At 58.1% G+C, this 23,976-nt stretch overlaps 1 protein-coding gene across 10 annotated transcripts; it reads left to right on the top strand.

Annotated features, from left to right (window-relative positions):
• The first annotated feature begins 55 nt into the window (after window positions 1-55).
• Window positions 56-23,853, top strand: LOC127477873 (tyrosine-protein phosphatase non-receptor type substrate 1-like). 10 transcript variants are annotated; one of them, XM_051802915.1, is made up of 9 exons: window positions 56-193; window positions 12,460-12,589; window positions 19,101-19,454; window positions 19,667-19,978; window positions 20,129-20,479; window positions 20,734-20,832; window positions 21,173-21,194; window positions 21,587-21,626; window positions 22,361-23,853. In XM_051802915.1, exons 1-9 carry the CDS (start codon window positions 188-190, stop codon window positions 22,613-22,615), a joined length of 1,569 nt encoding a protein of 522 aa, XP_051658875.1. In that variant the 5' UTR covers window positions 56-187; the 3' UTR covers window positions 22,616-23,853. The 10 variants fall into 10 exon arrangements, with proteins under 10 accessions (XP_051658875.1, XP_051658874.1, XP_051658881.1 ...); XM_051802914.1 differs by having other exon boundaries at window positions 21,170-21,194; XM_051802921.1 differs by having other exon boundaries at window positions 77-189; window positions 21,170-21,194.
• Window positions 23,854-23,976: the final 123 nt, after the last annotated feature.

Below are 23,976 nucleotides of genomic sequence, written 5' to 3'. Positions count from 1 at the left end.
GGAGTGCCAGACCGAAGCTTTCCCCAGTGCTGGATCCTCAGTGGAGCCATGACAATGCCACGGATCATTTCCCAGCCAAGGCAGTGGCTGCTCTGAGCAGGACAAGGGTTGCCCGGGCTCTGCACAGGGACGACACCAAAACTGGCGGAAATCTCACATCAAGGCTGTGAACAGGAATATTTAAAATATGTGGGTGAGACCGAAACCGGGGATAGACCTCGAGGACCAGGGGAAATGAAATTCAAGGGGATTTAGAGCTTTTTAAGTACTGGGCTGGATCAGGAGTGGGGAAATCCAGTTTGATAGGAGCATATGCAAAGCAGGGAGCGAGCAGAGCACGGTGGAGCGCTCTGCACCTAGGAAAGGGCCCAGGTCTGCGGCTTACTGCCCAGGGGAGGGATTTGGTGGTTATTAAAGGAAAATCCTTTAAGCCACCAGCCCGGGGTGTGCCGGCAGTGAAAGCACAAACAAGCGCCCGAGCACGGACACAAGGTAGGAGCTCGCTGGGGAGCACCTCGCTCGGGGGGCAGAGCCTCACTCAGGGGGTAGCACCTTCCTCAGGGGACAACACCTGGCTTGGGGGGCAACACCTCGCTTGGGGGCAGTGTCAGGCACTGCTGGGGTCATGGATTCACTGGGGTGTTTTCCTGGTGCCGCTGGTTGTCACATCCCACTGAGTCACCCGCTGGGTACTTGAGCAAGACGAGAGGGGTGTGTGGGAGGTCGGGAGCTGCCATGGCTGGGGGGCACAGGGCAACGCTGGGGTTTGAGGCTGGCACCCACCAGGCTCCTCCTGCCACAGCCAGGGCTGAGTGAAGGTGGCAGAGGCTTCACTTCAGTATGGAGCTGAGGTGGTGCCTGGATGGGTGGTGGGAGAGGCTTGGTGTCCCAGGGGGGAGACCAAGCTCCAAACAGGTTTTGGACTGTGTCCTGCTGCTGAACCCTGTGCACGGACACCCCAGGGTGGTATTGTGCCAGGTTTAGCTGCGCTTTTCCTCTGCGTGATGTGTGAGCCCAGTGCCAGGACCCCATGGGATGGCAAAGTCAAGAAAAAGGGCTGGGCTGCACTGGGATGTGTGTCTGGGTGGCCAGGGGATGCTCAGGGACTGCTCCGACGGACGTCTGATCTGGGAGGTGGGAATTTTCTCCTGGAGGTGCCAGTGCCAGAGGGCTGTCAGGGCCTGCCAGGGTGGTGCTGTGTGCTGTGCTGTGCTGTGCTGTGCTGTGCTGTGCTGTGCTGTGCTGTGCTGTGCTGGGGAGCCAGTGTGGGAGGCATGGGCTGTGCCAGGAGCCAAGGGGGAGCATGACAGAAAACATGGAATAACAGAGAGCAATTAGTCTGGAGAGAGTGGCTGATGGAGGGGGCTGGTCCTTGCAGCAAGGGGAGGGCAGCAGTAGTTTAATTAATGCTGAGGAAGAGCGTGGTCTCAGCTAGTGTGTGGGCTGGCTGAAACAGGGGGCTGCAGGCATTTCCCTGGTGTCCTGGGGGACAGGAGAGAGCTGACTGCACTCATGGGGAGTGGGACAATTCTTAGCTGTGCTGAAGCCAGGGCTGGGCAAGAAGAAAAAGGGAGAGACAGGGATAAATGCTTCATGCCCTGCCCCGGGACGCTCCGGCTCCACGATGAGCAGAGATCCTCCACGGTGGCAGTGTCTGTCACAGGAATAGGTGCCTGAGGGACATCGTCTCCTGGAGCCAGTGTTGCTCCAACTGGTCCCCTCCAGTGGCTGACAGGGAAGTGGCTCCAGCCAAGGGCCTGGTTTGTGGCTCTCTCTGTCCAAGACACCCTTGCACCCCTGCTCTGTCCCCATCCCCATTTCCATCCCTGTCCTTTCCACCATGTAACTGTGGTGGGCACAAGCCCATCCCCAGGGAGAGACAGGCTGATCCATTTGCACACCAGCATCCCCCAAAAGGCCATGGGTCCAAGAGCATCTGATGTCACAGGAACCCCACAGGGCCCCCACAATGCCACAAGCACCCTGTGATGCCAGGGGAACCCTGTGCTACCAAAAGAACCAGGCAATGCCATGGGGATGGTGTGCCAGGACACAGCAGGGAGCAGCAGAAGGAGCTGAAGGAGCAGCCAGCTGCCTTGAGGGGCTTGGAGAGAAGGGAGAGGGTCTCGGAGACACTTTGATTGTCCCCAAAAAATGCCCCAAGGGTTTCGCTTATGCCCACTGTCATCCCTGGGTTGGGCTCCTGACAGGAGAGGGAACAGGAAGGAGAAGCTCTGGAATGTTGCACGGTCAGAACCTTCTCTCTCCGATTCCAAACCTGTTAGCTCACCCCTTTGCAGCTCCCGGTTTCTCAGGCTTTTCCTTGGAAAGGAACAAAGCCAAAGTAAAACGGTGACATGCTTTACACTGGTCCTGATTTATTTCACGTCTTACTACTGAATCTTATTCCCCGGTTTCACGGTTGTTGTGGATTTTCACCAAAGGGGATGAACAGGTCTGGGATTTGGGGTTGTCATAGGAACTGTTTCAGTGCCACAGCCTCACTGACAGCCTCGTCCCCTCCAGGGTTCCTGATGGAGTGAGGGCCCTCACCAGCCCAGTGGGGGTTTCTCCAGCCCCCCAGGCACAGTCCCAGTGACAGCCAGGGTATGAGGCAGCCACCCCAGAGCACTGGGACACCGGGGTGTTTGGGGAGGAGGTGGACTCCTGGGCACTGCCTGGCCCTGCCCACAAAGCAAACTGGAACCCCCAGACTGCAGTCCAGAGCTCTAAGTTGAGAAGAAGAGGAGGTGTTTGGAAGATGCTGCTTGTCCCTGTGGATTTTCTGGTGTCTAGTAGGAGGCTGTGCCATTGCAGTTATTGATAGTGGGAACCTCTCTGCCAGACCTGGAATCATTTTCATTTAATCCATGGAGCTGAAGGGGCTTGGGGTGGATGGGGGGCTGCCCTCTGACCATTCCTCACCTCTTCTATCACAGGCAGAGGGGGCAGGCAGTGAAAATGAAAATGTCACATCCTTTGTACCCAACACTCCTTTGGCCCGTGCGGTCCTTCACTGTGGGACGCCATGAGGCCAAGACTGGCAGTGATTAAAAAGGGGTTTCCAGGGCCGTGGGACAAACAGGAACATCCAGTGCTTAAGAAAGACTCACTTTGTGCTTTCGATGTTGGACGGGACATTGGTCAGGGACAATCGCCCTCTGGAGCCAGCACGGGGAGGGCGGATCCAGCTGCAATGCTGGGTCTTGCCAGTGCCTGCGTGAGGGTTCCAGGGTGGGCAGGAGGGGCTTTCCTGCCTGCACTGGGGTGCCAAGGGCTCTTCATGCTGGATCAGCTGTTGGTGGCACACTGGAGTGGTCCTGGTGCCCCCCACAGCCACATGTACGTTGTACCCCTAGTGAGCTGTGCACGCTCCTGGGGACACTCCAGGGAGAAGTGTTCAGGGTAGGGAAAACCTTTGGAGAGCTCCCTGTCCCGAGGGCAGGATGTTGTGGGGTCCCTGGAGCTCCCCACTGCTCCAGGGAGCGACCTTAAAGTGCGGCTGTGCTTGGCCGTGGCCCCAGCGCTGGCAGCCCCCGAGCCCGGCACAAGTGTCCCTCTGCGGAGAAGTGCAGGGAAAGGGAAAAATATTGAGAGAGGCAGGAGAAGGGAGAAAGCAGGCGCTGCGGGAGGCAGCACGGCGCGGGCTGAAAGCTCCCTCTCAGCGGGCTTTTGTTCGCCCCGGACGTGCCCAGTGCTGCTGCCAGCCCGGAGGGGCTGTGCTGGCGCCGGTGGCTCCGGGCGATCCCGGAGCTCCGCAGCCTTGCCGGCGCCTCAGCCCAGCGACGTGCCCGTGGGCAGGATGCGGGGACCCCCATCACCCCGCCGGGCTCGGCCCCTCGTCGCCGGCCCTTGGGGGGGGCAGCGCTCGGACCCACAGCGCGCTCCCGAAAATAATTCCTTCTGACAGATCCATTTCTTCCGCATGGTTCAGGCTTAATTTTATAATGGTATCAGTAGCTATGGCAACGTGTAAAAATAACGGATCCCCGAGCCCGGCAAATTCTCCGTAAACAGCTCCCGTCTCCCAGAGCCCGGCCGGTTGGGCATCACCCCTAGCCCACGGCTACCGCGGCCGCTGCAGTTAGTGGTTGGGTTGGGATTCACGCGATGACTAATTAGCAGCGTTAACTGCTTACGCTTTGGGATGATGATTCCATCAGCTAATCCTTGGGGCTAGGCTGAGCTAATTGGGTGGATATCGTTAACTCTGGCGGTCAGAGCTGCTGTTACAGGGCTGCAGCGCAGCGGAGGCTGGAGCATCTCTCCCGCGGTTCCATCCTGGCACCCCAGACCCAGCACGGGGCTGGCAGTCGTGGGGGGCCGGGCACGGCTCAGCCCCCGCGGTGTCACCGGGCCACCGGCCCCATGCACACCTACAACCTGTCCCAGAGCCGTCCATCCACGCGTGTGCACAGGTGTGAACACGCACACCAATGCAAACACACGCAGGACAGGTTTCCCGCATGCAAGAACCCCCTCAGCAGACATCAGCTGGTGCCAGCATCTGCTGCAGCTCAGAGGTCTCTGGTCACCACCGTGAGTGGATAATCCCAGGCAATATTTTCTAAACCTGTTAGACATCACACAGACCCTCTAAATCCCTGATCCCCCTCTGAGGCTATGGTGGGATGGCAGCACTTGGCAGCTCGGATTTGCAGCTCCTTATCAGGGCCAGCCCCTTGGAGCGACGCAGTCACCGGGAGCATGGTAGATCCTGCAGAGCCGGAATTAATCCTCCAGCTTTTTATTGCCTTTCAACTTCAATAAAAAAAAAAAAAAAAAAAAAAAGGACAAACCAACACAAATCCCTTGGAGAAGCATTTTTCTCCACCCAGCTCCCAGCAGCAGGACCAGAATGGCCCCAGCTCCACAGAGCTGAGAGTGCTGGGTCAGGCAGTGCCTGGTCTCAATAGGGCCAAAATAAGGAGTCAAGAGCTCTGGCATGAGGCCCCTGAGCCTTGTGGCTGCTGTGGGGACAGTGTGGAGATGGCCACCACAGGGACAGCCCAGCAGCAGGGCTGGGGATGGTGCTGGGGACTGGTCAGCACTCCCCTCCAGGGTTCGGTCCAGCTGTTTTGGGGGGCACATCCCCCCTGCATCCTGGTGTAATTGCCATTCCCTTTGTGAGGCATTGGATCCTCCACTGTCACAAATGACCCCAGGGAAGCTCCTGCTGCCAGACCCTTGGTAATAATAGTAAAGGTAACATGGGGTTGTACCGGGTCTCCTGCACCCCCTGTGCCGTGTCTCAGCCCTCCATGGGGCATCTCCCCAGCTCCAGTGGCACGAGTGTCCATGTGCTGACATCCCACAGTGCAAATTCCCCCACTGAGCCTGCATTTCAGCGTCTCCCAGCGAGGGCTCTGCCGAGCAGGAAGCGATGGGCTGAGGTGGCTGAACATGATCAATCCCCCACGTTAGCAGTTCTATTTCCACCCGCAGCTGCCGCAGGACTCTCAGGCAGCGCAGCCTCGATGAGCTCCAGCCGCCGGCCCGGCAGTGCAGCGTTATCTGCTGCTGCAGCCTCGGATGAGCTTTCATGATAACGATTTGCAATCAACAGAGAACTTGGAGAGGATGCAGAAAAAAAAAAACCAAAAACAAACTAAACCAAAAAAACTGAAGAAGCCAGAAGAAAACTGAGATGATATCACACCTCCCTTGGCCAGGCTCCTTGCCCCACCACAGCCCTGGTGGTATGGCCATGGGGAGACCAGGGTCTTCTCCAGCATTGCCCCATGGGGCTGCCTGTGTGCTGGGGGATCTGGGTACTGGCACTGCCACCACATCCCCACGGGCCAGAGCAGTGCAGAGCTTCCCCCTCTGGAGCAGGGAGGGAGGCTTTGGCTCAAACAGCTCCCAGAAACCTATCAATGATTAACACCCAGCTCTGAAATGTTCCTGCATGGCTGGAGCTCCCTGCCTGCCCCTGCCTGCCATCCCCTCCCCTCCCTGCCACTTTCTCCTCCACAGCAGCACTGCTTCCCAGGCTGGGAAAGGGTCCTGAGGCCACCACCATGGCACTGTGGCTGCCTGTGGCTCTGGACCCCACCAGAGCTGAGGCGAGCTTGGTTGTGCCCCCCAGACAGCACAGATTTCCCTACAGCCCCTGAATTTTGCAACCACTGGCACAAGGGATGCAGGGCTGGGGCCACCCTGTAACCCCAATGAGCTGCCCTGGGTGGGGGCTGTCTTGTGCCCTGATCATCAGTTACAGCTGGAAAATATCCTGGAGTCCAACCATTCCCCCAGTGCTGCAGAGCCACCACTCAGCCATGTTCCCACATCTGCACGTTCTTTGAACACTTTCAGGGATGGTGGCTCCACCACTTCCTGGGCAGCACCACACATGTTGCAGACCCACAGTGAGCAAACTTTCCTCCAGAGCAAGGGGGAGGATCCTGCCTGCGAGCAAAGGTTGGCAGAGCCCTCCCAGCGCTCAGGGCACCTCATTGGACACAGGCACTGGCACTGCCAGCTCTGTCCTTCCCAGCTGACCCTGTGGACGGGTTTTCCCAGCCTGTCAGCAGTTTCACCCTAAACCCCCTCATCCCAGGTCAGCCAGGGCCGCTTCCAGGCCAGGCACAGGATATAAACCACCTTTCCTGCTCTGACACAGCCATGAGGAATTCCCCCAGAGCGTGCTGGGCTCCATTAAGGAAGCCTGGCCAAGTCACCCGGTTTGCAGCATCCTGTAGGGCACTGCTGCCGGGTGGGAGCAGCCTGGGAGCACAGCATGGCCTGGGATGGGTGAGCTGCACTGTGGATACAGTCCCTGCTGTAGCCCATGGGCTTCCCTGCTTGCTTGGCAGACAGTGGTGGATGGTCTGACAGTGGTAGACATTCTGATGTTGGTGAGTGGTGGTCTGACACTGTCCAGGCTCTGCTGCCACTGCTGAAGTCCAGGGTGACAGCGTGTGAATGCCATGAGGGCACTTGGAGCATCACTCCAACCCCAGCAAAGCCCAGCGTGGGCAGGCAGTGCCACATCCCTCCTTCCTCCTCTCTGAAAGTCATTTCAGAGGCTTGGAGGGAACCAGCTGATCCCAGCAGTACAGGGGATTAATTCAGTGGCAGAGGGACACTTAAATTAAGTGGGCTGTGATTCAGAGCCCTGCTCCCTAAGGAGGAGACAGGAACGGGCAGCAGGTCTGGCCAGTGTGCACAGAGGGGAAAATCCCCCTTGCCAGGGAGCACCTCACCTCCTCCCCACTTGCACCCCACGCCTCCCTTGCACCAACAGGGCCTGAGAGCTCTGAAAAGCACGTGAGAGAGTTGAAATAACTCAGCTGTAACTCCTAAATCACCCAATAAAAGCTTGACCAAAACAATTACAGGTAGTTCCTGTGAAATCCCCAAAAGGTGAGGGGCAAAGCCCATGCACGGGCGGCTCACACAGCATCCCCCACAGCCCAGCCCCACCTTTCTCCTGGCAATCACAGCCATAACAAAGCCCCTGCAGCTCATCATTCTCCCGAGGGCCTCTCCCATATAAAGGGATGATTGGGTGCCCCTATCCCCAGCTGCATAGTGTTCATGGTGTGGGTGCTGTGACAGGAGTATGAGGAGACAGGTAGGATACATCCCCCTGCTTCTTAAATCAGTGTTTGGAGGGCTCTGTGTGTTTCTTCCATGGGTCATGGTCCATGTAAACAGTTCACAGGTCACTTCCTTCCATCCCCACAGTAACATATTGCTTGTTATAAGTTAACATCAGATAAACTAATTTAAGCTCCCCCTGTACTGGATGTCTTGGATTAAATTGGCATGGTACCTAATGAAGCTGAAGCTCCATTTGTTGTGCTGGAAGCCCTAAATATCAGCAGTGTAATTGGTGCTCCCAACTTCAGGAGACATTTGTGTGTTTTTCCTCCAAGCTAAAAGCCCTCTGTGAGCTCTGATTGAAGCCTGAGGGGTGGTGAGGAGAAGCAGAGGGGCTGTAGGATGTGTCCACTTGGTTCTTAAGCTGGGGGGCTCTTGAAATTTGGGATTGGAGCTGGAGGATGGATGGGGTGAACGTGCCCAGCCCCGTGCATGTGCTGGGGAGGCTGTGCTGGCTTGTGGGTACCAGAGCAGACCTCGTGTAGGCTTGGTGCTCTGATGTGGTCCCACATGGTGTTTTGTTGTGGTGAGCTGCGAAAGCAGCACCTCTCAGGGTGCTGGGGCTGGGCTGGGGCCTGTCTGGGACTGGGACTGGGCCAGGATACACCTGGGTGGCTCTGAGCTTGCCTGGGGCAGTGAGTCCCAGCAGCCCCACGTGCCTCGATGGGGGTGTGCACTGTTCTTTGTGTTTATCGTGGAATCATTGAGGTTGGGAAATACTTCTAAGATCATTGAGTCATTATGATGGAGGGCTCCCACGGGTGTTGGTTGCTCGCTGGTGCTTGGGCACAGCTCTGTGCTCACAGCTCCAGAACTGCACTGCTGGATACTGAGTTTGGGGTGTTTTCCAGGCTGATGTCCAAAGTATTGGTGTTTTTTTCCCTTTATCACTGAGCTGGTTTGGGTTTTGAGTCTGGACTGAGCCCTCTGGGACAGCTGCTGTGCCCTGATATGATGTGGTCAGTCAAGCTATTGGTACCCTTCCCACTGTGCCATCCCATGCTGGAGTGGGGATCTTGAGGGAGAAATTCCCAGGCAGGGAACGGAACTGCATTCACCTCCATTGTTTATGAAATGTGGCTCATTAACAGGCCCGGGTTTGGCTCTGCAGGGCAGGAACTGGAACCTTTTCTGTCTCCATCCCCTGTGAATCCCCTCCAGATGAGTGAGCCACCGCTGTCCCCAGGGGCCATTGGGGCTGGGAGAGGATCAGACAGGCAGGTGCTTAAGGGATGAAAGAACAGTCTGGGCAAAACCAGTGCTGCAAGACTTTCCACTGGGATCACCCTGGCAAGGCTGTAATTGTCCCTGTTGGATGCTGACGGGTGCTGCTGCCCTGGCTGGGGGGTCCCTGTGTGGGGAAGGATCCTCACCCTTTCCTGGGGAGGGGACAGATTCTGCCGCCCATCTGGAAATGGGGGAATGCAAAAGCATGTTGAGCCTCTGGCCCCAGGTGGGAGCAGGGAAGGAGAGCAGAGCCCTGCCTTCCCAGCCACCCCCCAGCACCCAAACCTGTGGGGGTGGCTGAGCCCAGCCCAGTCCCACCACACGGAGCACATGCCTTCCCCAAACGGGTGCTGGCAGCGTGACGCGAGTTCCTCGCTGCGCCTCAAAGCTGTGAAAATCAACTTATTCTTGAAAAGCTCCCCTGGAACGCCGCCCCATCCCCATGCTGGCTGCTGCCTGGCTCCCAGGGCCAGGGAGAGCCAGACACCGGAATCCTCCAGGGTCTCTGGAATCCCCCCTGGGGGAGCAGTGGTTTTGAGCTGGAGCACTAAGACGCTGCAAAGCGAGCGCAGCCCGTGTGCCCGCTGGCAGCACGGAGAGCCTGGCAGTGCTGCCCGCCCTGCCAAGCAGCACCACAGCCTCCTGCTCGCCGTGGGTGTTCGGTGCAGAAGGATGATGGTGATGGCAGCGTTGCACTCCCAAAATTCTGCGTTCTCCTTCCATCTCGGGCGCTCAAGGAGCTGAACGCTCCTCTCCCTGAGGCTCCCTGGCTGACACGGGGCAGGTGCTGCCCTACTGGGGTGCACCCTCCAAACCCCCTGTGCTGGAGCAGGGCCCTTGCAATGCCGAGTGGAAGGGCCGTGGGCAGGAGGGGAGGCAGCTGAGCCTGCCCATATGCTTCCTAATGGGGAGCAATAGCAGCTCTTCCCGGGAAGCTCGCGCCGCACCATCTGCTCCGCGCCGTACCTTCTCTTGCAGAGCTTTTTTTAAGCTCTAACTTCCCTTCCCGAGTGCTCTGCTGCCTGTGTGCAGGCTGGCTCTGCTCTGCAATCGCCTCAAAACAGGTTGTCTGAACCTTCAACGCTGAGCAGAACAGCCCAGACAGGCTGAAGGCAGCCAGGCCCCAGGAACTGTGCTTCCATGTAAAAATAACCAGGAAAGGTGGCTGTGAATGGCTGCAGCGTGTCCCTGGTGCTTCCCCTCCTGCTGGGAACCCCCTTGCCCCAAGGGTCCCTCCTTCCGGACTCTGGCCCACTAAGATGCACTGCCCATCATGGGGTAGCTGCACAAACTGCTGCTAATCCCAGGGAATATCCTGAGTTGGAAGGGACCAACAAGGATTGAGTCCACTCCTGGCCCTGCACAGGGCAGCTCCACCAATCCCACCCTGTGCCTGAGAGCATTGTCCAGATGCTCCTTGAGCTCTGTTAGGCTGGTGCTGTGACCATTTCCCTGGGGAGCCTGTTCAGTGCCCAACCATCCTCTGGATGAAGAATTTTTCCTAATATCCAACCTAAACTTCCCTGACACAGCTTCACGCTGTTCCCTCTAGTTCTGTCGCTGGTCACCAGAGAGTAGAACTCAGCACATGCCCCTCTGCTTCCTCTTGGGAAGGAACCTGTGGACTATGGGGATGTGTCTCCATGTTCCATCCCTGTGCAAGGCAATTAACCCCATGTGCAAAAGGCCAAATCTGAGGGCTCCCCTGGGTCCCTGCTCCTTGCTCCCACTCTGACCAGCTATGTGAAGGGAAATGATGGTTGCACTGGGCTTCTCAGGAGCAGCACTGGCCACTGATGCTCCTCCAGTGGGAGCAGCACTGGCTGCAGCCCTTGAGTGCATCCTCCACTGCTGGTGAGTCCCAGAAGAAGGTGAGTGCAGATGCCTGGGGAGCTGCTCCTAGCTCCCAGCAGCGCTAAATTAAGGCTGGATGTGCCCCGTGGGCGTAGCTGGGGCCGAGGGGGAGGCTGGTGGGGCCGGGGATGCGCGGGCGGACGCCGTGCGCAGATTGATGGTGCCAAGTCACTTCAGATATCTCGGCTGTGTGTTTGTGCGAGGCTCTAAATAAAGCCGACAGCCCCGGCGGCTGCCTGGAGAGGGAGAGAGGGAGGGAGGGGGGAGCCGGCAGCCGGTCCCCCAGCACGGCACCTGGTGCTGCCCTCAGGGACCTGGCCCGGAGCAGGAGAGCGGTCGGTGTGATCTGTGCTGCTGGGGGTGCTGCGGGTGATGCTGGGTGGGCTGGGAGCTCCTGCTCCGCACAGCGTCTACCTCACCCCTGGCAGGGCAGAGGGGACAGCAGGGTGGTGCTGGGAGCTGCCAGCATTGTATCTGCATCCCAGGTACCTGTCCTGGCCTTGCTGAAGTGCCCACAGGCAGTTGTAGAAGCTGTGACAGGTGCAGGCAATGGAGAATGTGTCCTTGTGCCTTCTCTGGGAAGGACTTTTTGACAGGGAGAAGCAGGGCAGTGCAGGGACACGCATCCCATGGATGCTGACACCAAAACACCCTCCTCCTCAGCCCTGTCTACCATTACAGCTGCCTTGTCCTCAGGCTCTCGGCCCTCCCTGCCACAGGCTCCTGCTGAGGGGACATCAAGGGGATGTCCCCATGCTCCCTGTGTGCTGTGCAGGAATTTCCTCTCCCTCCCCATCCACCCTCCAACTGCCTGTGCTGCACCAGTGTCCCCCCTTTGCTCTGACCCTCGCGGGCCAAGCTGATCCATCCCTGTGACACTTGCAAAACACCACCCGTGCCTCTGGCACGGGCTTTCATGGCTCAGCCTTGGGTGGTCCCTTGGGTGGTCCCTGGACACTTCGGACCCCCAAGGCTGTGTGCTGCTTGTGCCTCTGCTATAGGCTGTCCTGACCCAGCCCCAGGTGGTCCCCTGGGTGGTCCCTGGGTTTCGGGACCCCCGAGGCTGTGCCCCTGCACCCCAATCCCAGCGCAGGGATGCTGGGCTGTGGCCGTGCCGAAACAGTGGTCACACTGGCAGCCTGTGGAGCGTTAGAGGATCCCTATCCCCCTCTCCGCAGCCCTGGGGCTACTGAACCGTCTTTGATCCGCTCCGGCGGAGCGGGACGGGGCACCCCGGGGCTCCTGGCGGGCGGTCCCGGGGGTCCCTTCCCAGCCCACCTTAAGGCAGCCGCACACCGGGGTGACCGGAGAACTCTGCCCCGGGGCGGGCGGGGCTGGTTTCGCCCCCGCCACCGGGGGGAAGCGGCGCTAAACCGCGGCTGCTGAGAGCCAGGAGGGGTTCTCGAGACCGGGGCCAGCCCCGTCCCTCCCCGGTACCACGGCAACGGCGGCGGGAGGCGGCGCGGCGGCGGAGGGGAGGCGGCTCCGCGCGGCACCGGGGCACGCGCCCGCCCGGGGCCCCGCCGCGGCGGCCCCGTCAGCCGAGCCGAGCCCGGCCCGGTGCCCACGGGCGGCGGCGGGGCCGCGGGTGCGGGTCCGTGTCGGTGCGTGGCGTGTGCGCTGCCCGCCCGCCGCGGAGCGGCGAGGGGGGGGGAAGGAGGGGGAGCCCGGCCTCCTTCCTCATTTTGGGGCTGAGAACAGCGATTTGCTTCGCCAGCTGCAGTTCTCATTTTTTTTTTTAATTATTTTTTTTTCCCTTCATATCAAATCCAGCCGCCGAGCCGGGCGCGGGGCCGCGCTGTGAAGCCGCGGGCTCCGCTCCCCGCACCGATGGAGCTGCATCCCCGGGATCCCGGCCGCACCGCCTGGGCACTGCCCTGCCTGCTGCTGCTCGCCCTGCCCGGTAAGCCATGGCTCCTGCCTGCCTCCCTGATCCTCTCCTTGCCCTATTCCCCCTTTTCCCTCCCACCCTGCTCTGCTGCTCTGTCCTGTACTCCCCTTTCCCATCCTGCTTCTTTCCTCTGCTTTGCCCTGTTTTCCCTTTTTTTTCCACCCTGCTCCTCTCTCCTCTGCCCTGTTTTCCCCCTTTCCCTCCCATCCAGCTTCTCTCCCTGCTTTGCCCTGTTTTCTCCCTTTCCCTCCCACCCTGCTGCCTTGCTCTGTCCTGTTCCCTGTTCCTGCCTTTCCCACGCTGCTCCTCTCCTCTGCTTTGCCCTGTTTTCCCCCTTTTTCCACCCTGCTCCTCTCTCTTCTGCCCTTTCCCCCCCCTTCTCTCCCTGTCCTGTCCTCCCTTTTCCCCCATCCTCTCCTCTCCCTGCTCCCGCACACCTCCGGTACGCGACATGACGCCGTCTCTCCGCGCACGGCTGGTTTGACCTTTCCCGGGATGACCTAGAGCGCGGCGATGGCCGAGGGGCTCCCGCGGGGCCCTCGCTCGGCGGCTCCTCTCAAACCAAACTTCAAGGCAGGCAGGCAGACATTCCCCTTCCCAGCGAGACAGGGAATTCTGCAGGGGCATGAAGAGGCATGTTGTTCCCACCCATTTGAGAGCACCCCCTGCCAGCTATGGGAGAGGCAAATCTCAGCAAGCAGCCCAAATTCCCTCTTGGAGATGGTGGTGGAGCAGGCATGGGGAGGCTCTGGTGAGTGCTGCCTGTCTCCTCTGCCAGGAACTTGTTTTTCTTGCTACCCCCCTGTGGGCTCTTTCTCTACCCAACTGTTGTGTGCCCATCCACGGGCACCACCCAGCGCTGGGCTACCTTGGCCTCAGGGTTCCCCAGCCCTCCCCAGGGCTCATATCTCCTCCAGTCCCCCATAAATGCTGGGGACACAGCCAGTCAGAGTGTGCCGCTCCCCATCTGTTTCCCTTCCCCTCTCGGCAGCGGGAAGTCTCTGGTCCCACCAGGAACGAAGCCCTGTGGTGGCTGCTGCTTTCAAGGATGTCTCCTTTCTAGGATGTTTCATTTCGGGTGTTAATTGCGAAGGAATCGCTCTCCTTCCTGCCAGTGGAGGGACAAGGTTCTTGGGGCAAACCTTGGGCAATACTGGTACAATTCCAGGAGCATGTTGCTGCTGAGCTTTTTGCCTGGTCTGTCCAACTCGCACCCTTCCCAGCCGGATCCCACTACAAACAGCACAGCCCAGGCTCCATGGGGGAAAACCACCTTCTCCCAAGCCCACTGGAAATATTTACCATCAAAGCTTTACTTGAGCGAAGAGTTGGATGCAAACTTGGGCAGAAAGCAAATGCTTTCAGCACAACACGCCTTGCTTTGAGTCGCCTGATCACAACTGAGAAGTGCTGGCCCCAAACTGAAAACTCTGGCTGCTGAGAGCCAAGAAGACTTTGGCGGTGAGTGCGACTTCCCAGTGAGAGAAAGAATGGCTCCAGCAAAGCTCCTGAGCTTAATGAAATGTGGCCTTGGAGTAAGAACCCCGTTTTTTCAAGCCAGCCATGGGAAAAGAGCCACCCTGGGGCAGAAAGCCCTGGGTTGTGGGGTGGTTCACATCCCTTATTTCAAGTGCAAGCGTGCAGGATGGTTTTTTTTTTCCCCCATATGGTGAATCCCTCCTGGGCCATGGCTCAAACTAAGCTGAACTCCAGCAGAGCTGGCCCAGGCTCCTGCTGCCAGCTGCTCCAAAAGCTTCTGCAGAAGCAAAGAGGAAAGGAAAAGGTCCTGCAGGAGACCTTCCTGTAGGGCAAAGGCATTGAGATCCTGGGAAGCCAAACAGCAAAGTCCTGTTGTGAAACCTGCGCCCTGCAGAGCCCTTCCGTGTCTCCATAGAGGGTTTCAGCTGCGCTTCCCAGAGCCTCTTCCAAAGGGGAATTCTGCTTGATTCTGGGGCTCTGGCTCTTGGGATGAATTTCTGCTGATGCTGGAGGAAGACAGCCTGGAAATGGTGGCTGTGTGTGAGCCGAGGCTTCCTCTGATGTCACAGATGTAAAACACAGCCTTTACTACAGCCCTCCCTGAGCGCCCCGGGATCCGCTCGGGGCTTGACAGCTATCCCTGGGGCTCTCCTTGGCTTCCCCAAACAGCAGATTCCAGGCCTTTTATAGGCAGCACCTGTTAGTTTCCGCCACCAGCAGCACTGCTGCAGGTGAAATTCCAGCAGGATTATTTTGGGGTTCTCTTGCCCATCGGCCTGTTCCTTCACTGAGTGACCGTGGGGCTTCGGATGCCGGTGACCAGCTGCACGTTGTTTCTGGAGCACACAGCCATCCCAGAGCTCCTTATCCGGCTCCTTCAGAGGAAAAAAATCTATTTTTATCGGGAAGCATCTAAGCAGCCTCTCCTGAATTAAACCCCGGCCTCTTGCAATCTGTTCAGTATCGAATACTTCAAAAGGTGGAATATAGAAAAAAATGTGTCACCGACACGGAAAACTTGCACTGCAGTGAGAACTGGGATTATTTTGCTCCCAAATTAAACTGAATAACGGGAGGGAGGAAGGCTCTGCCAGATCGAGCTCCTGCCTTTGCTCTGGGCTTGGAAGTGCTTTGGGTCTGCACTGCAAGGGTGCTCCCACCTACATGGGAACTGTCAGGTGATGCTTTTCAGGGCTCTAAAACCCTTGGCTAATTCTGGAGTGTAGGATAGAGCAGATTACAGGGTCAGAGCACCTAAATGCCCCATGATCTTGGAGGCGAGAGGATCGCGCTCCCATTCCAGGTAGTTTGAAATCCAAGTCGAAGAAAATAGTGTCATTTGGTGGCAGGTGGGAGGCAGGTTTGCCCTGAAAGAGTGAAAAATTGTGGTGTCCCATGTGCTTGTGGCATAGAGACTCCCAGCATCCCACTCCTAGTGCACAAGCCTGTTGTGAGCTGCTGGGAGGGGGCTCAGATGGGCTCCTGGTCCCGCAGTTCTTGAGTTGAGAGCCCTGAAAGGGGAAGGAGGAGGGGAGGCATCTGCTGCATGCAAGGAGAAGCTGCGTTCAGGGGGAAAGAGGAAAGGAGCTTTGGTGGAAACTTTGCATTTTCTAACTTGCGTGTTCTGGGGTTTTCTACCAACTTCCCCTTTGTGTTTTCCCATCCAGGGGGTGAGGGCATTGCTGGGTGCTGCTGCAGGGGATTGAGATGGTTCTGAGCAGGTGGGGGCTCATCTTGGTCCTGATGTAGGGTGTTGGGTGCAGGCAAGAGGAGGAGAAGCCAGGTCTGACCGGGGACTCCTGCTCCTGGGCTGAGAGGTGTGAGTGGGTCCTGCGGAGGTGTTACTGTGGTGGGTCATGGCTGGAGCTCGTGTCGTAGATCAGCAAACCCTGAACGGGGTGGTCTGAGCAGAGATGGGGGGAGTCTCTGAAGTGATGGCTCGGAACAGAACACATGGACAAATACCCCAAAGCCCCATTTTAATCCTGTCCGAGAGGCTGCCTGGAGCCACGCGGTGTTTTGTGCTGTGACCAGTGAAGCCTCAGGGGCAGGCAGCCCTGCCGGCAGCGCGAAGCCCTTTGTTCCCGATTCCTCTGGGAGCAGCAGCAATCAGGAAAGCACCTCGCAGCCTGTCGCTGGACAACAGCACGCTCTGTGCCTGCTAATCCCTGGGCACAGGAGGCAGACAGGGTGCTCGCACGCCGCTGCCCGGCGAGGAGGGAACGTGGGCTGGGTGACGTGGAATGCATACAGACCATCCACGTTCCTGCAAATCTGGGCTCTGGGAGAGGTGTGCCTGCTGCCTGCAGGTATAAATCCCTGTATCTCAGGAAGGCAGGACCCTCATGCCAAGGCAGTGGGGAGCCCGTGCTGCCCACCAGGTGTGGCAGCCAGCCACGGGCAGGGCACCTGGCCACGCTCAGCTCAGTGTCCCAGTGCTCACGCGGATGTTCCTCTGAGACCCATCACTGCAAACAAGAAATGAGCTTTGGGGTTGAGCGATGCCCACCCTGACCATGCTCTGGTATCAGGGGTCAGCTCTGGGGCCCCAATGTAGGCACTTCCTCAGCTCAGCCCCTCGGCACACCGCCTGCCTTGTGGGGAGATGGAGAGATGGAGAGAGGGAGGATGAAGAGGAGGCACTCAGCTTGCTCAGGTTGGGCTAAGCAGGGCGGCACAGTCAGTTGCCCCTGGTGCAGGGGACCCTAAACAGGACATGAGGGGTCACCACCCCCCAGAAGTTGCTTTTACAGCAGATTGCAGAGGGGAGCAGTGAGCAACATGCTCATCACGGGGCACAGAGCCCGTGTGGTGGGGGGGGGGCCTGACCCCCTGCTCCTGTGGGCACACACAGGGCACAGGGCCCTTGCTGTACTGCAGTGCTACCTGCTAATGGTTTTCTCAGTTTGGTGGAGTGAGCACTTGGCATTGTGACCCCCCAGGTGCATGTAGGGGCTGGGGGATCTGTGCAGTTGTTGGCTGGGGGTGCCAGTCCCGGTGCCCATGGCAGCCCAGTCCCTGCCTGCGTCACATCCTCATGTAGGGGCTCATCAAGAGGCGGATGATGTGATGGTGCTTCTGTGCTTTCAAACTTCCTCCGTGTGTTTCTCAACCGCTTCTTGTGGAAGGTCTGGGGGCAGCAGGCGATGGGGAAGCTCAGGAGATGCAGAAGTTCAGGAGATGCCACAGCAGCAGATCCGGCAGTGTGTGCCCTGTGTCAGCACCATGCTCAGAACAAGGAGTGCACGAGGCCTCTGCTCCAGGGCTGCTCCCCGTGATTTGGGTGTCACTTGAGAAGCCCAGGGTCACCTCACAGATGGCCAGACTGCCACTGCTTGGATGCAAGACCCAGTCTCAGACTGAACGACACATCTGGACGAGACACAAACCAGCTCCATCCTTCTGTGTTTGTTTTATGGAAAAAACATGTTCTGGTGTCAAGTGCTGCTGCCACGTTAACCCTGATGTGCCTTTGAAGGGAAACACCGAGGGCTGAAGGTTTTGGCTGGGGATGTTGTGGACTAAAAAAGCAAAAAGACTAACTGAAGGAGTCTGGAGATACTGCTTGTGGTAATTCTGACCACTGGGATCGAGTAATTCCACACATTGAGGAACAGCAGGAACATCTGTGGGTACGGCACATACCGCTGAGAGTCAGGAGGGATTAACAGCTGCCAAAAATTAGCTCTGGTCTCTGTGGGAGCCAGCTGTGGCCTGAGGAGTCAGAGCAGCTTGTCCTACTGTGGGTCCTCCTGGGAGCATCCAGCCGGAGATTGTGTCCCAAAGGCAGCTTTGGCAGGAGTCACTGCCCTGGGTTTCCCTGAAAGGAGGTTGTAGCCAAGTTGGGGTCATTCTTCTCTCCTGAGTAACAAGTGACAGCTCAAGAAGAGATGGCTCCAAGTTGCACCAGTGGAGGTTTAGTTTGGATACTGGGGAAAATTTTTTCACTAAAAGGGTGGTCAAACCCTGGCACAGGCTGCCCAGGGCAGTAGTGGGGTCACTATCTCTGAAGGGATTTAAAAGACATGGAGATGAGGCACTTGGGGATATGGTTTAGTCATGGGCTTGGTAGTGTTCCATTAATGGTTGTACTCAGTGATCTTAGAGGACTTTTCCAACCTAAGGGATTCTGTGATTCCATGATTCTGGTATGAGGGATGTGGGGTGTGCTGGTCCATGTGCTCCCCACACTGCTCAGTGTTACCTTCTCAAAGGCAATAGTCTCTGTGTGACCATGACACCAGTTCTGGGTGCCACTCCAGCTCTGGGGCTGCAGTGGTGAGCCCTGCTGTCAGCAGGTGGATCTGACTGGTTTCCTCGCTTCTTTCCTCATGTGGCTTAAAAATGTTGTGACCAGTTTTGAAATCTTACCGAATTTGTTTGCAATAACTCTACTGGCATGGGAAGCACTGACAAAATTAACCCCTGGGTAACCCATGGATGTGTAGTGGGGATCATCTGGGACGTGTCTGTCTGCGGGAGGTGAGGCGCGGGCAGCTGGATTAGGGAGCATTGGTGTGGAGATGCTCTGAGATGGCTCCTTGTGGTTGATGCTGAGCAGGAATGGTGCCTGCTTGGCTGGCACTGGTGATGGGGGTGGCTGTGCTCCACTGGCATCACCAGGGCTGGGATTCCATACAGAAATGGGAAAGATTCAGGGCAGAAAACATGGTGTCACACCAGTGAGAGGCACTCTTTGGAGTGCCTTGTTTTGTGCCCTTGTTTCTCCTGGCTGACAAAGCCAGGTGGCCGTGGAGGCAGCCCAGAGGCGTGGGCAGCTGGGATTTGCTCCATGATTTAGCCAAACAGAGCATGGCAGGCACTCACTGAGCAAAGCTCCATTCGGCTCTGCTGCTGAGCACTGTGGGCACAGCACTGTGCCCATAACCACACCCTCTGCCCTAGGCTCCCTGGCATGGGGACAGCCCTGTGACCCATGGTCCCTGCTAACACAACGGGGTGCTCAGCATGTCCCAGGACTGGGAGAACAATGGGGCATCTGGATGTGCAGTACCAGCTGAGACTCAGTCTGGTTTTTCCCCAGGTGCAGGTGCCCAGGGGGGTCAGGACTTCAAGGTGCACCAGCCCCAGGACAAAGTGTCGGTGAAAGCGGGGGAGACGCTCACCCTGAACTGCACCATCTCTGGATACAGTGAAATTGGTCCTGTGAAGTGGCTGAAGGGCTGGGGCAGTGGGAACAGGACCATCTATGCGGACACGGGCTCTGCTCCCCGTGTGACGAGAGCCGTGAGTGGATCCGACACAGACTTCACCATCCACATCAGGGATGTTCAGCCCGAGGATGTCGGCACCTATTACTGTGTGAAGTTCACCAAGTCCCTGAGCGGTGGAGATGTGGTGTTTCGGCGTGGAACTGGCACAGAGGTGTCTGTGCTTGGTGAGTGGGGGATCCCAGAGCAGCTCCTGGGGGGAGCCAGCCCAGCCCAGCCCAGCCCAGTGGGCTTTGCTCAGGGTGAGCAGGGATGGGGAGGGGGCTTTTGGGGCTGGTCCCAGGAGAGGATGCCATGGGCCATCCCTATGCTCTGCTCCCTGCAAACCTGGGGCTGGGCAGGGGGACAGAGTCTGACAGCCCTGTGCTTCTCCCCACAGCCCAACCCTCCCCCCCGATCGTGTCTGGGCCCAACCAGAGAGCGGGGCCGGGGCAATCAGTGGCTTTCAACTGCACGGCTGGAGGGTTCTTTCCCAAAGACATCAGCGTGAAATGGTTCAAGGACAGGGCCCCCATCTCATCTCAGCTGCCCCAGGTCACTGAATGGCGGGAGAAATCCTACAACATGTCCAGCAGTGTGACAGTGGTCCTAGGGGAGGGTGACGTCCCCTCACGGCTCATCTGTGAGGTGCAGCACTCCGCGTCAGAGACCCTGCTGCGGGGGATGTACCAGCTCAACAGAGTCCTGAGAGGTGAGGGCTGGGGCGCTTGTGCTGGGGTGTCCTGCTCCTGTGGGGCTGGGGGTCCTGGAGTGGGTACAGTGGGTCATGGGGTGGGGACAGGGCACCCTGCGGGCAGCAGAGCCAGGGATGTCAGACACCAGGCGCTGCCTCTCTTCCCAGTTTCCCCCAGTGTGGATGTGAGCCCTGACCAGATGAGCCCCATTGAGCTGAACAAGACTGTGAAATTCACCTGCCACGTGAAGGGCTTTTACCCAGCAAATGTGGCTGTTTCCTGGCTGGAGAACGGGATGAAGATGAAGGTGCAGAACAACTCCCGGCCATCGCTGTTGCACCAGGGCTTGTTGGAGCTGAGGAGCCAGGTGGAGGTGCAAGCAACAGAGGAGAGGAATGGGTCTGTGTTCACCTGCCTGGTGGTACATGATGATCAGGCCCCTGTCAACCAGTCAGCCATCCTGTGGATCGCCAGCCCGGATGAGAAGGGACCAAGCAAGTGGTCCCAGATAAATAGTGGTGCGTCAAAGCTGGGTGGGGTGCCTGCCAGGGTGGCTGTATGGTGTAACCCCCTGAGAAAGCTCAAAGTCCCATCAAAATCTGGTTGAAGGACCAAATCTCTGTACCAGGGGGATGGAGGGTGTGATAGTGGCCAGCATCGAGCTGTCCTCCTTGGGACTTCATGTGTAACTGGGCCAACCCCAGCTGTGAGTCTGCAGGGACTGGTGGTACCAGGTTCTTGTGCCAAGGTGACCTTTTCATTGATGTTTCAGGCAATTTGCTCATCTATGTTGTGGTGGCTGTGGTCTGCTTGGTGCTGGCCCTGCTGGTGGCTGCAATTCTGTACCTCATCCGGACAAAGCAGATCAAGGGTAAGGGAGCTGAGTGTGTGGCAGGGAGGCAGCTGCTCCCAAGCTCCTCCTTTCTCTCTCTCACATTAGTGCTTGGGCAATTCCTGGTGGCTCCTGCCCGGTGGGATGACGGATAGAGGTGACCTGGCTATTTGCAGGCAGCAGAGAAAGCTCTGCTTGGTCTGACCCCTGCCCTCTCCTGCAGGGAATGGAGTGAAACTCCAGGGAAATGTAGGCACTTGCCTCTGAGAAGAGATGTGTCCTTGCCCTTGTAGCAGTCTCTGCTCCATGCCTGGGGAAATGTGGGAGGTTATGTTGTTTCCTGGATTATTTCTTTCCTAAACTACTTTTCTTCCAGCAGGTAAAAGCTCACCAACTGCCAGGTGAGTGCAGATCTCCTCTAGTCACTGGGTATCCTGTGGGCACTCCAACCGGGACACCTCTAGCCACAGAGTCCCTCAGGATTGGGACAGAGCTGGATCCCCAAAACTTGTGAAAGGGAAGGCAGGAGCATGGGCTCTGCCCATCTCCCTGGCTGGGGTTCTGCTCCCATGGTGATTTTTGGCTTGTGGTGGGGCTGAGCAGGCATGTGGGAGCTGGTCTCTGGCCAGCAGAGAGGCAGCTGGACCAGCACATGAGCAAACACTCAGGACCCATCCTGCTGGGTGCAGCTGCAAGGTCCTCAGTTTGCATCTGACCTCCCCAGCTGCTCCATCACCAGGGAAGAGGCAACAGGGCACTCAGTCTGTCTGTCTGGTTTTTTTCCCCCTTCCAGGTTACATGAACCGGAGAAGAGCAGTGAGGCCACGATGCAGGTGGGTCCATTCACTCTGGGACTGTGGAGGGAGAGTGGCTGAGAGACACCAGAGATGGGAGTGGAGGGTGGTGGTTCCCCTGTGACACATCTCAGTGTCTCCAGTGGAGGGTGGTGGTTCCCCAGTGAAACCTCTTGGTGTCTCCACACTGTGGCTGGAGATGGAAGAGAAGCTGCCCCAGGAATGGGGTAGCCACTTCCCAGCATCTTTTCTGCCTTCGCTGTCCCTCCTCCTCCTCCTCCCAGTAAAGTCTGGGTTTGTGCTGCCTGGAGAACCAGCTGTGCGATAGCCAGCCAGGCTATTTGTGGAGTTATTTTGCATTTGGTGACGCAGCTGCGAGCTAAATCGTGATCAGCAGCAATCTGTCCATCCCACCCAGGCTCTGCCAGCTCCCTCGTGGGCATCGCTGGGCAGGCTGGCCCTGCTGGGACAGGGTGATGGAGTGGCTTCAGTGGTGGCTCTGGCATTGTGGCAGTGGCTCTGAAGCCCATCCCTACCAGGGCAGGGTGACAGGGTGGCTCATGATTTGAAGCTGTAGCATGGGGTAGGGCATGACTGCAGGATGGTGGCTGCTGGCATTGTTCCCCCGGTACAAGCAGGGAGACTGAGGTGTCCCGAGACAAGCTGCAGTGGGATTGATTCCAGCATGGAGCTGTGGGTTGGTGAGTGGGTGATGGGTACAGGGAGGTCTTCGCTTGTCCTCCCAGAGGAGGAACTCTTGGTGTCTCGCACAGGAATCCGACCCCAACAACCTGACCTATGCAGACCTGAACTTCGACAAGGAGAGGAAGACCATCCGCCGCATGGTGGAGATGGGCCAGCAGTCGGAGTACGCCTGCATCCAGACCAGCCAGGCACCCAATGGTGACGACAACCTCACCTACGCCGACCTGGACATGGTGCACCTCAGCAAGGCGCCCAAGCGGCCGGCCCCGCGCCCCGAGGAGGCCAGCTCCGAGTACGCCAGCGTCCAGATCCCCAGGAAGTGAGCAGTGGCTGCTGGGACTCCCTGTCCCGTGGGGGGTAGCTCTGCTCCTCCCTGGGAGGGTTCTCTTGGAAGCACTGGGAGTGATGTGAAGATGTGCTGCGGTACCTGTGTTTTAGGATGGAAGTGGAACCCGCGATACTGTGGGGGGTCATCTCCCATCCACAGAGACCTGATTTTTGGGGCCAGCTTGGTCTTAGGGCTGCCCACTCCATCCCCTCAGGACCCCCCCTGGGAGTCGTTCAGCCTCAGTGTGCCGGGTTTGCCCACGAGCAGGTTCAACCAGCGGAGCAGCAGCTCCTTGGAAAGCTCCAGCTGGACTGAGGGGAGAGGTACAGTGCCTCTACACCAGCTCTCATGGGGATGCCACTGCCTGGCCCACGGCTCCCCGGGACCAGCAGGGCCCCCCACACTGCCTTCTGGGGCTCTGCCACCACGCCTGGACACCACACTCTGGCTTTAAAGGAAGGACCGAAGTGTCCGCCTCTCTTCCCAAGTGTCCCTTCTGCGGGACCTCGGTCTCGCCCCAAGGCCAAGAGGCTGGAAGGCCATCGAGCCGAGCCCCCACCCTGCTGTCCAGGGGGGCTCCAGGTCTGGCTCCCCAGCACCAAGTATCCTTCTCATCATCATCATCTTCCTCTGCACAGCCTTGCCCTGCACCGGGACCCACCAGCACTGCCCCAGGCTTGTACAAAGCATGCGGGGTCCCCCCAGCCTGGCTCCCCCCCCGGGAGCTCCCCGCAGGTACCATGTAACATGTTTTGACTGTTTGACATGTAACTGTTAATTTTTAGAGCTGAACCCCCCGATGTTTTTGTGTTGTACGTGGGTGTACTGCTGTGTACTTAACACTAGAATAAGATGTGCGAGATTAAGACCGAGGCCTCAGTAAAAAGACCCTCCAACCCCTACAGAGTTTATAAGAGACTTACATGCCCCAACCCCCAGCTCTATTTTGGGGGCCAGGCAGGCTCCCTCCAGGCCACTCGTGGGGACAAATGTCTTCCATGTGCCCCCTCTCTGGGCCAACATGCAGGTTCTTGCCCTGTGTTGGCTCCTGCAGCAGAGGAAATGTGTGGGGCTGCCCCCCTGGCTGCTGGCAGGGGGCTGGGGGAAGTTGGGGGTGCTTTGGGAGCAATGTGACTGCTTGTACAGACTTTTTTTTGTTGTTTCTTTTTTTTTTTCTTTTTGCTTGCAAGATATTTTTATAATAAAAGTGAAAAGTCCTGTGCTGCTCCCGCACATCAGCGTGTCCCTGTGCTCAGGGAGGCCACCTTGTCACCTGCACTGGGCGTGCAGGGTGGGGTTGGGGGTCTGTGTGTCCTGCAGCAAAAAGGAAAGGGAGGGGGTTTATCCTGCACAGCC

Source organism: Manacus candei, unplaced genomic scaffold (genome assembly GCF_025592945.1).
Source record: "Manacus candei isolate 608988 ecotype Guabito, Panama unplaced genomic scaffold, ASM2559294v1 h1tg000057l, whole genome shotgun sequence".
Taxonomy (NCBI): domain Eukaryota; kingdom Metazoa; phylum Chordata; class Aves; order Passeriformes; family Pipridae; genus Manacus; species Manacus candei.
Note: the sequence above shows the minus strand (reverse complement) of the source record. Positions and strands in the feature narration are given on the sequence as shown.

What these genes read in the sequence shown, in the direction of transcription:
- LOC127477873 (XM_051802911.1), top strand. Translation starts at nt 13,091, where the DNA reads ATGGCCGAGGGGCTCCCGCGGGGCCCTCGCTCGGCGGCTCCTCTCAAA. An exon ending in GCTCAACAGAGTCCTGAGAG is followed by an intron (nt 19,979 to 20,128) that starts GTGAGGGCTGGG and finishes CTCTCTTCCCAG; the next exon opens with TTTCCCCCAGTGTGGATGTG. An exon ending in CCGGACAAAGCAGATCAAGG is followed by an intron (nt 20,833 to 21,169) that starts GTAAGGGAGCTG and finishes CTTTTCTTCCAG; the next exon opens with CAGGTAAAAGCTCACCAACT.